Raw genomic sequence first — 12,272 nt, 5'->3', positions numbered from 1 at the left:
CACATCCACAGCAAGGCCGCTTCATTAAATCGGCGACCCCACCCTCTCCGTCCCCCCATTGCATAAAAGGAGATGGGGAGAAATCCCTACGGGCTGCATCAAATTTTGCTCACACATCCTACCTCACCCCCATCCCCCCGCCCATTCCACCTCATGCAATCACATCATCCATATACAACCATTCTCCATTCACCCCTGTCTTCTGTCCTCTCCCGTCCCTCCTCAACAGACATTCCCCTCTACCCCAAAGCCCCCTTCATCCCATCCATCCACCTCATCCTAGGACGTCCCCTCATGTTCACTCCTTCCACATCTGCCTACCTCTTTTACTAGTCTTTCTTCACTCATTCTTTCCATGTGTCCAAACCATCCTAATATTCTTTCATCAACCCTATCTCCCAGCTCCCTTTCCACCCCGTGTTTCTCCTCACCTCCTCATTTCTCACTATATCTAGCCTAGTAACCCCCATTCAAACTCCTTCTTTCTTCTTCTCTTATGTTCCATGTTTCTGCCCCATACAGTGCTGTTGGCACAATCACTCCTTCATACAGTCTCCTCTTAGCATCCATTCCCAAATGTCTATTCCTCCTTACACTCTTTAATCCACCAAGGCATTTACTCGCTTCTCTCAATCTACATTCTACCTCCACCTTCACTCCACCTTTTCCTGCCACATTTGCACCCAAGTATCTAAAACTATCCACTTCCTCCAGTCAATCTCCCTTAATGCTCACTTCAGTCTACTGCCACTTTCACCCCTTGTACATCTCATCACCTTACTTTTACCCACATTTATCTTTAGCTTTCTTCTATCACATACTCTCCCAAACTCTGCCACCAACTTCCTCAGACCCTCCTCCAATCCTGCCACAAACAACAGCTGGCTCACCTCCCACTTTTCTCCATTTTCTTTAACCATCTCCAATCCCTTGCCCACTACCCTTGCATTTACCTCTCGCACCACCCAATCCATGTATAAGTTGAACAGCCAGGGCGACATAATGCATCCTTGATGAAGTCCCACCTTTACCTTGAACCACTCACTCTCTCCATTTCCAATCCTAACACAAGCTCTACTACTCTCATAAAAACTCTTGACAGCTCACAGAAGCTTTCCTCCTATCCCATATATCTGCATAACCTCCCACAGTACCTTTCTGTCTACCCTATCATAAGCTTTTTCCAGATCCATAAAAGCCCAAAAAACATCCTTCCCCTTTCCTATAGCTTTCTCACATATCTGTCTTACCACAAAGATCTGATCTACACTTCTACCTGTCCTAAATCCACACTGTTCCTCACCAATTACTCCTTCTGTTCCTCTCCTAATCCTCTCAATCAAGATCCTCCCATAAGCCTTCCCAACTACACTTAACATGCTAATCCCTCTGAAACTACTACATTCACACTTGTCCCCTTTTCCCTTGTAAAGAGGAACTATACAGGTACTCCTCCAGTCCTCTGGCACTCTACCCTCTCTCCAGCAAACATTAAATAACCTCACCAACCAGTCCACCATTACTGTACCTCCCTTTTTCAGACATTCTGCATGGCATCCATCCAGACCAGGTGCCTTACCTGCTTTCACCATCTTAACAACTGCCTTCACTTCATCCTTCCTTATTTCTCCTCCATTCTCCTCACACATCACTCTCATTTTCTTCGCATTTCCCACTGCAACTATCTTTCCTTCCCTATCCTCCTTCACATTTAGCAACTCCCTAAAATATTCTGCCCATCTTCCCCTTACTGCCTTCTCTTCCATTATCATCTCTCCATCTGCACCTTTTACCTTTTCTTCTCTACTTGATTCGCCTCCTCTTCCTCTCTTAATTTCTTTCCAAAACATCTTTTTATTACTTTCAAAATTTTCTGTCATACTCTTACACCATTTCACATCTGCTCTCCTCTTTGCAACCTTTACCTTTTGCTTTACTTCTCTTTTCTTTTCTTTGTACCTCTCATATGACTCCCTCGTCCTATTTTGTAACCAATCTGTGAATGCTCGCTTCTTCTCTTCTACAACCTTCTTTGTTTCCTCATCCCACCATTCACTACCCTTCCTTCCATTTCCCCCTGTCCTTCTTGTTCCACACACCATCCTTGCACACACTATGGCTCCCTCCTTAAACCATCCCCATTCCTCCTCCACACCCAGCTCTACTCTATCCTTTACTCCCTCCCACTCCTCCTTCAGCTTCTTTCCGTACTCCTTCTCCTTTTCCTTTTCATTCAGAGTTCACTCGAAGAATCTCCCTACCTTTCGTCCCTTTCCTCTTTCTCCATCTATCCTCCACTCTCAGCTTACCTTCCACCAAAAAATGATCTGATATTCCCCCACCCTCTCCCCTTAGCACATGTACATCCTTAACTCTTCCTATTATAATCCTATTTACCACTACATAATCCATTAGTGCTCTATCTACCACCCTTCCCTCCACCACCCTCTCCCATGTGTACTTATGCTTGACTTTCTTCTGAAACACTGTATTTGCTAACATCAACTCTCTTTCTAGACACATTTTCACCATCAACTCTCCACTACGATTCTTTCCTGGAACTCCACATTTCCCAACCACTCCATCGATTGGACCATTTCCTACCCTAGCATTAAGGTCTCCCAGTACTATTACATTGCCATTTCTTCCAATCCTCTATGCACTCATTTAGATCTATCCAAAAGGCCTCCCTTTCTTCCACACTCTTCTCACTGCCAGGCCCATATGCACTTACAAAGACCCACATCTCCTAAAATAAAAGAAAAAATAATAAATAAATAAATAAATCAAATTCCCACATAGAGTGGTGGATACCTGGAATAAATCAGATAAGGAAACAATGCGTGCAAACACTATTCAAGATTTAAAGAAAAAACTTGATGCTGAAAGATACAAAGACGGGTCACCACGAGCATAGCTCCCTTCCCGTATAATACAACTAGGTATATATATATGCACACACACACATATTCTGATAAGTGATTTTTGGGATGGAAAATTACAACTTGTATCAAACAACCTACCCAAATAGAAGGAATTCTTGCCCATTGCCTGAAAGCAGGACTGACAGTCGTCAAAGAGCGTGCGATCCCCTGCTGCCAAAATGACAAGTGTCCCCTCTTCTGCTTGAACCTTACTTCCTTGAACCTGTGCCTCCAGGTAGCGTCCTCCACGACCATTGATAGCCTATTCATAAATTTTCTCCATTAGATATCAAAGGCAAATACTATCAACCTGATCATCCACTGACTAAATTCATAAACACTTGACCCTCCATATAAAAGACAAATGCATGCAAGGACTGGTCCATTCCTGCAAAATGTAAACAGAATGGACCGCATCAGTAAATAAAGGACAAATGACCATTGTTGGCAATTTGATATGCTATACATTTACTGGCTTCTTTTATTATGCCTGAAAATAATATGGTAATACTGTATTATTGATTAGTTTTAACACACACAACAGGCCTGGTCTTGGTGGCCCAGACTGTAGGCAGCAACGGATGATTGGGCAATTGTCCGGTTTTATAATGGATGGGATTTTTGTCCGCTAAATCAAAGATCCATTGCATCAGGGTCTGTTTAATGGAGGGTCTAGTGTATTATGAAATTTGATGTATGCACAAAATACAACAGTATATTATATTGCAACAGAAAAAAATTATGCCCAAACTCACTTCAGCAATGTCTTGTGATGTTTCTGAATCAATTCCTGTCATCTCAACATAACCCTTGTCAGGAGTCATCTCTTGAAGAACACCACAGTTGCCAAACACAACCTGAAATTCAGAGGTATTGTCACATCATACATACCCAATGGGTGAAAGAATGTACAAGATACAGAGGTGAAGATATACCAGTATGGCTGGACTTAATCCTAACAAAAGAACCTGATGGGACCAAGTGTATCACCTTGATCATCTTCAGTGTGCAACAATTATAACATATGTCTTCCCTGTGTGAATGACATTTTTATGCAGCCTGAAGGGATTTCTCCCAGTCTTCTCTTTTTCTGCATGTGGGGACAAAGATGGGGGAAGAGGCAACCATTAAACGAAGTGGCCTTGTTGTGGATGTGCTGTAACTTGCTGCATTGCTTGTGACACAGGGCAGTGGGTGAGATGCAGGGATGACCCAAGAAAAGAGGGAGAGATGAATGGGAGTGGAGTATGTGGGGATGAAATGGGTGGGAGTGGATTTATGCCTTTGACTTTGGCTACCTCCCTTGTACGGGGGAAAAGGCCTATATGTATGTATCTTCCCTTCCTCCAATCTATCTATCAATCCATTGCCCCTGGTCTCTCCTGAGGAAGACCTGTGGCCTTTGGGTAAACAGCAAATATCTTCCCTCACTTGTAATGAAGTACTCCTCTATCATTCTTTGTTATTTCAGATTCCTTCTCATACTCCGTCTTCTCTCTCATTCCTTCTTTCCCTGTATTCCTCCATCCAATTTTGGCCCTTCTTTGCATTTATCATTCTTAAACTATACATCTATAGTTTTCTTTCCTTTTTTGCATTTGTTCTTTATACTCAGTATACCAACTCGTTCTCAAAGAACTGTCAATAAATAACCCATCAACACTGGAGGCTTAATTATATTTCTAATAATTTAATACAGACATGGTAGTGTACCATTCACACCTTTTTTCTTGACTCAACACCTGAGGGCATTACACCCTTATTCTACTTACATTTTTGGCCACTTGTGGGTCCGAAACACAGGAGAAGGTGATGTCTGCTGAAGCAATCACATCTGATGGTGTCATCATCTCCTTTGCTCCAGCAGATACAAAGTCACTGCACTGTAAAGAAAGTTACAATCAGGTACTTCACATAAATCAATACACACATGCACACACACACACAAAAAAAAATAATAAATAAATAAATAAATAAATAAATAAATAAATAAATAAAAATTGAATATGCACATGCCCCTTCATCTGAAGGTGCAGCCCTCAGGGGGCTCTCACCCATGTCTTCAGACTGGGGCCCCAAGACCTCTATTGGATTTGACTGTACTGCATTTCTTCCACCTTTTCAAAACAAAAGACAACAGTCCACCATTCCCCGGAGAGATCTATGGGGAGTACTGAGGACCACTGCCAACTGCTGTAGGATTTCAGCCAAACTCGTGGCAACAGTGATCATTATATCTGATTTACACATCTATCTAAGGGAGTACCCACATGTAATTCAAGTATGGCAGTCATATATATGCAAAGTAGACCACTTGGAAAAAGAAACTAACGAAGTAGAGCACTTTCATATATATTACAGAGCGCTTTTCGTATATTACATCTTGCACTGAAGATGTAATATACGAAAGCGCTCTGCTTCGTTAGTTTCTTTTTCCAAGTGGTCTACTTTGCATAAGTGAACACACGTACCCGTGTTCTTATTAGCACATATATATATATATTGAAAAATGTTCCTACATGTAATTCAATGGTCAATTCATATCATTATGTACTTAAAAGGAATGCAGAAAAGTAAAAGTAATGGAGAGAGAAAATAGAGTCAACATAACGCCTCTAACCCCTTACATACCTGGTGGTACTTTCCCTCCTTGCCTACCTGTCGCCAGGCTATTCTATTCACTTTTGTGGCACCCCAGAGTAGCAAAGAGGGTTATAACCTATTTCATGCAATCCTCACTCATGAAGGACACCCATCCATCAGCTTCTACATGTCCTCCTAAATTCCATCTAGCTCTTCGGGGGCGATATGCTCCTTCCACCCTCCCTAGGACAGACACATTGGATATCAGTGACGTAATACACACTACCTCAAGCAAACCCCTTACATACCATAAGGTAATTTTACTTTTCCTCTACATGCCGCTAGGCGATCTTATTCTGGCGGCATTCTCTCCTCCCCCCCCTCTGCCTGGTGCGGCACATCCCACCCCTATGAGGCACCCAACGATGGGGGGAAGGGGGGGGGGACCAGGTCATTTTCCAAAAAGAGGTCAGGACCCTTCTAAAAAAGGCTTCGTTTCGGCCACCTCCCAAACCCATTCCACGCACTCACAAATGGAATACGAGAGGCATGTGGGCCTCTCAACAATGGCCACAGGCAAATGGCACGAGAGGGAGAGAGAGGGAGGGAGGGAGAGAGGGAGGGAGGGAGGGAGGGAGGGAGAGAGAGAGAGAGAGAGAGAGAGAGAGAGAGAGAGAGTGGGGGAGAGAGGAAGGAGTAGGAAGACGGCTGGATGGATTGCATGATTGTAAGGGGCGTGGAGGAGGTATCCTGGTGGCGCGCATTGCAGAGGAAGAGGAGGAGGAAGAGGAGGAGGAGGAAGAGGAGGAGGAGGAGGAGGAGGAGGAGGAGGAGGAGGAGGAGGAGGAGGAGGAGGAAGAGGAGGAGGAAGAGGAGGAGGGAGGTCCTAGGAGTTGCCAGGCTGACTGCTAACGCCTATGGCGTGTGTGAGCGTGCACGCACGCGTACATTACCATACCCATGGACATGAGCACGAAGCATAAACGCCATATGAGGTCGGAGCTTTTATTAGTATGACGTTCCGGTTGTTACAGCTTCTTCAAGTACTCGATATGCTTGATGAAACATAAGCGAGACGTCATACATTAATGAAGACTCCGTCTTCACATTTGGTGTTTATTTCCATGGACTTTTCGGCAACTGCCACTTACGTAAGCACAAATCTAAGAGATACGACCCGGCTTCAGACACAAACCGAAACTCCGTTCATCGCTGTCCTCAACAAACAGCAACGAAAGCACAATCTTGACGGACAACCTTGTCGGTGTCCGCTTGCCTGCCTGTGTACTGTATAATCACACGTCCTGCCGCGCTACCCGATTTTATATTATATATATATATATATATATATATATATTTTTATATGTATATATATATATATATATATATATATATATATATATATATATATATATATATATTGGAAAATTGTAAACACTAGACTCATTGGAAGGGTTTATTTCACCGACGTTTCGATGCCCGTCCAGAAATCGTCTTCTGGGGGTATAATGGGTACAAAATTGTAAACTAAAATATAAATCGTCAAAGTGGTAAACCTAGGAATGGTTCACGCTCTCACGATTTATATCTGAATTCACAAACTTGTACCCATTATACCCCCTGAAGACGATTCCTGGACGGGAATCGAAACGTCGGGCAAATTAAACCCTTCAATTGAGTCTGGTGTTTACATTTTTCCGATATGGATCCCAGATTCCAAATCTTCACGTATATATATATATATATATATATATATATATATATATATATATATATATATATATACACACAAAGTAGACCATTTGGAAAAAGAAACTAACGAAGCAGAGCGCTTTCGTATATTACACCTTCAGTGCAAAAAGTACTGAAGATGTAATATACGAAAGCTCTCTGCTTCATTAGTTTTTTCCAAGTGGTCTACTTTGCATGAGTGAACACACGTGCCCGTGTTCTTATTAGCATATATATATATAGTCTTGATTAAATTTATTTTCCAAGAAGTACCTTCACTACTGGAAGCTTTTTATTCAAGCGAGAACATCTATACTCAAAGTGTTTGGCCTCCAAAGTGCTGCTGCAACCTCTGAATATACTATTCTGACCACAAGCGATTTTATTCATCTCAAACTCCTCCTGAAAGGATTAAATGTTAGATGGACCACGGAGCTTTTGTCTACACTGTATGAAATGCTGAAAGGACGACCTAACTTTTGTTCTGACTGTACATGCTAATAGAACGACTAAGCTTTTCCCCACTCTGTACAAAATGCTAGAAGACCGACAAGTTTTTGTCAAGACTACGAAATGCTAAAAGAACAACTTAATCTTTTGTCAAGATTGTACGAACTACTAGAAGAACGATCAAGCTTTTGTCAAGACTGTATGAAATGCTGAAAGACCGACTGAATTTTTGTAAAGACTGTAAGAAATGCTAGAAGGATGACTGAACTTTTGTAAAGATTGTATGAAATGATGGAGGAACTAAGCTTCTGTCAAGACTATACTAGATGCTCGAAGATCGACTGAACTTTTGCCAAAACTGTAACGAAATGCCGAAAGAAAAGAACTAGACTGTACTTCAAAAATTGTACGAAAAAGGGGCCAAATAAAAATGACGACGAAAAGGGCGAATGGATGACCAAGACCATATAGAGGAAGACCAAGATCTTCAACAAAGGCATCAACCAATCTTTCGACTCTCCAACACAACGATGCACAATGCCCCTTTCATTCTGCCACCAGCAACTGCACTCTCTCTCACTCGCTCACTCTCAGACACCTTTACATTCGCTCTCCTTTCAGCCCTCAAGCACCGAGGACATGCACACCTACGTCACTGAGTGTACGCCCAAATGACAAAACCACACCCACCATATCTAAGAAAATGTATACGTACAGACACGTTCACACACGCACGCACACACACTACGGTTATATCACCTACAAGGCAAGCGTAAAGTGGCATGTGTGCAATTCGATATATATATCACGTAAGTTGTACCCCGTGTGTGTGTGTGTGTGTGTGCGTACTTCGACGTTAGGCATAACAATCACGTGGATCTGCGGGTGTTTGTGAGCGTGGAGAGGGGTAAGGAGAGGATGGAGAAGGATGCGGGGGGGGGGGGACCTGGCTCAAGTCCATGGATGCTCTCCTCCTCCTCCTCCTCCCCCCGCAGGTCCCTTACACAATAGCGCCGTCGTAACAAGCCTACTTTCGAAACCCCAGATGTTACGTTACCTTTTGTCACCCCCCCCGCTCCCCAATCCTTTCCCCCTATCCATCACCCTCTCCCATTCAATCACCCATCGTCACCACTCCAGTCATCAAGGATGGCTTCACGACTTCCTATGCAGTGAAGTCTTGAGAGAGAGAGAGAGAGAGAGAGAGAGAGAGAGAGAGAGAGAGAGAGAGAGAGGAAAAATAATAGAAACTGCATAACCATAACATTTGTCGGTCAGTGATACTGCTGTACAATCCACTTTTTATATACCCGAGGGGAAATAGGTAAGAACTGGTTTACCAACAGTGGTTAACGAATGGAGACTTGGCAACCATGTAGTCAGTGCTCAAACTATCGGTTGTTTAAGAGAAGGTTAGATAACTTTATGGATGGTGATGATTTGTGGTAATGGCAATAGAACTACCTAGTGTAGGCCTTATGGTCTCTTGCAGTCTCCTCCATTATTATGTTCTTAAAACTTGCAACCCTTGGGTCGCATTCCCTCCTCCTACAACCAGAAACTAATTGAAACCCCACAGTGTAAACGTAACTCAAATACCCGTGTAAATAAATTAAAAATTATGCAACTAATGAAAGAAAACGGGGTAACGGTTGGCTCCACTGATTGGGCTCGGTGGAGCAAGCCAACCTCAGGTTCCACCTCAGCCAACCTAGCAACAACACCTACTCCTTAGTTTCCCAAAACTACGACAAGTTTCGCCTTCTCTGTCTTCTGTGATTAACAGGAAATAAATCCAGGAATCTTACCGGATGTTCAAATGACTCCTTCGTCACTTCGAGTGAACAATAAATACAAATCGACAGAGAAAAGACGACACAAGCCACTCGACATTGTTGGCATGTCACTTCGCCATCTGCCCACGCAGACAACGAAAACTGTCATAATATTTCGTCATTCTTACATAAACGTGTCTGTTTATTTCTATTGACTGGTCTATTTTTTAGTTAATACTTACTTTAATCTTAAAGACTAGCAATAGCAGCCACTTTCTTTAGGTGTATACTAAAATTATATTAATACTGGTGGACACTTGCAATACTACATTTCCACACTTTGTGTCCACACACAACATCCCTGTTTTGTTTAACAATCCCAACCATACTTTCACCCTGCCCCCTAACACACGGAAATTAATAATATCACCTGACGGCAGCTCAAGGGAACGTCAGGGGATGAGGTGGATTGTACAAATCTTGGAGGCTTGAGCATTGCAACCCTCTTCTATGTTACCACTAATATCACTACAATCCCATCTCGCATCAAGACAGACCAACGATGCTTTGTAGAAATTCTTACATCGACCATATATTGTCTCTGGAACATCCAAAATTCGAAATCTAATTCGCTAAGGCACAAAACACCTTCTGGTGATACAACACAATATGTTTCTGGTATTGGGAATGTTCTACATTTCGCAAACTTTTCGTTCCGTATAATGGAAAGTTCCAGTAGAAAGAACTAGGCCTACCTACACCCACAATAACTGCGACCGCAAGTCTTAAAATGTCGTCAGGCGATCTTATTCAGCTTAAGCGGCCCCCACACCATCAATATTATTGCACAATATTTCGTGATGTACAATATCACTGATGGTGCAGGGATGGCATTGAAGAATGACACAATACACTGAAGGCATCAAATGTACAAGTCTAACAATGTACCTCTGCAGTACCATCCCTACACCGTCAACAGTATTGCACAATACGGAATATTGCGCAATAACATTGGCCGTATAGGGATACTTTTCTTCTTGGGGGTTTTAAATGCAACATCGAGACCTTGTCTTTCAGACCTTTATTCTGGCTAACGACAGAATATTTTATTCGGGTGATACGAACCTCGACACAAATATATACAATGTGCACTGAGGTTGTAGGGATGGTATGTTACAATTAACCAGCGCTTCTGTCTAATCTTGCGTCGTAGGAATGGCACTAATGGAGTCCTAGTATTAGCACAAATTGTATTGTCACAGTGTATTACTGTTAACTCAACAAACCAATCGTATAATTATCATTATTATAGTGCACAGCCAATACATTATTAATAACTGACCATTCTAGGTCCACACACTACAGAATACCTACTCGCAGAAACAAACTACAAACATGCTATGCACATCACGGGCACTTGGGAAGTTGTTTGTGACATTGTGTACGAAGTGACCAATGTGTGTGCGTGCTGTAGAATTAAATACGACAGTACTCTGACGATTGGTAACTTTTTAAAGTAATAAATTGTCAGGAAGCTGTCGCGTTCAATTGTATTTGCATACGAGAATACCCTGTTCATCCCTTTCACTTATATATATATATATATATATATATATATAATATATATATATATATAATATACACATATATATTCATACACACACAAATATAAGGGCACATTGCTCATCGTATTCAGGGAAAATAATTCTTTTGAAAAATTGAGAATGCGAAAAACGAAGTTGAATAACTACAATAACGCAGTAGTTTTAATACACATATCAACGAAAAACTGCTTCCTCCTTTCACACACACACACACACACACACGCACACACACACACACACATATATATATATATATATATATATATATATATATATATATATATACATATAATATACAAGGTACGTTGTTTGCCGGACAACTAAAGCCCAAGTGTTGGTGGGCAGCCATCGACGCTTCCTTCGCTACCAAGTTGTCCTTGACTATGTTGTTCTTCTTGTTGTTGTCTACAGTTAACTCCTTACGTCCTTCACTACCCCATTCCTGCTTCAGACTAAGCATCTCTATTAAATTGTGGCCAGGATCCAGCCTTTGACTCTGTCACCCCATTTATAATGGTGGAAATACCATTATATATTACATGCATACATACATACACGCGCGCGCGCGCACACACACACATATATATATATATATATATATATATATATATATATATATATATATATATATATGGTCGCAGTGATATATGTCTATGAACGTTAAAATGCATTTCAACATTTGAAGAATTACGTTTAATCACACGAACAAGATTGTAATACTTTGTCATATGAATCACTTCTTGTATCGAACAGAGCGGTTAGGTTGCTCGAATCAAGACGCTTTCCTTCTGCATACCGGACTATTTCATTCACCTCCATGACGGTACCATCCCTCCAGACATCGAAGGGGTCACCAAAAGGCACATGATTCCAGCCTAACCCAGTTCAAACTCGACTAAAAATAAGACCGCAAGTCACCTCCCGTGACTCTAATCCTCGAGAGAAAGAGATAGAGAGGGGGGGGGGGAGTGAGAGAGGAAGAGAGATAGGGTGATTAAGAAACCATTTGTTGCAACATCTACCCAATGACCGCTTCCTCAATGCCAACCCCCCATGCGGGCGACCTTATCAGAGGGTGGGGACTGATACCGGACAAGAGTGTGAACAGTGACGGGGAAGGTATGTGCCCCGCGCTCAGTGTCTGCAGACACAACAGAGAATATTGTTCACCGCGGGACTCGCCAACTCCTTTGTGTCAACACTGC

General features: G+C 42.2%; 1 protein-coding gene across 2 annotated transcripts in view; it reads right to left on the bottom strand.

Annotated features, from left to right (window-relative positions):
- Ndf (Nucleosome-destabilizing factor) overlaps positions 1-12,272 on the bottom strand; it is a 132,862-nt gene that overhangs the window by 18,971 nt on the left and 101,619 nt on the right. For both annotated transcript variants that reach the window (XM_076213891.1, XM_076213892.1), the window contains 3 exons: positions 4,697-4,807; positions 3,680-3,781; positions 3,024-3,186 (listed from right to left, as the gene is read on the bottom strand). In XM_076213891.1, the coding sequence (XP_076070006.1) occupies positions 3,024-3,186; positions 3,680-3,781; positions 4,697-4,807 (376 nt within the window). The remainder of the gene's footprint in view (positions 1-3,023; positions 3,187-3,679; positions 3,782-4,696; positions 4,808-12,272) is intronic.

This window comes from Oratosquilla oratoria, chromosome 32 (assembly GCF_046742065.1).
Source record: "Oratosquilla oratoria isolate Oo_2021 chromosome 32, ASM4674206v1, whole genome shotgun sequence".
Lineage (NCBI taxonomy): Eukaryota > Metazoa > Arthropoda > Malacostraca > Stomatopoda > Squillidae > Oratosquilla > Oratosquilla oratoria.
This window is presented reverse-complemented; position numbering and strand designations above follow the sequence as displayed.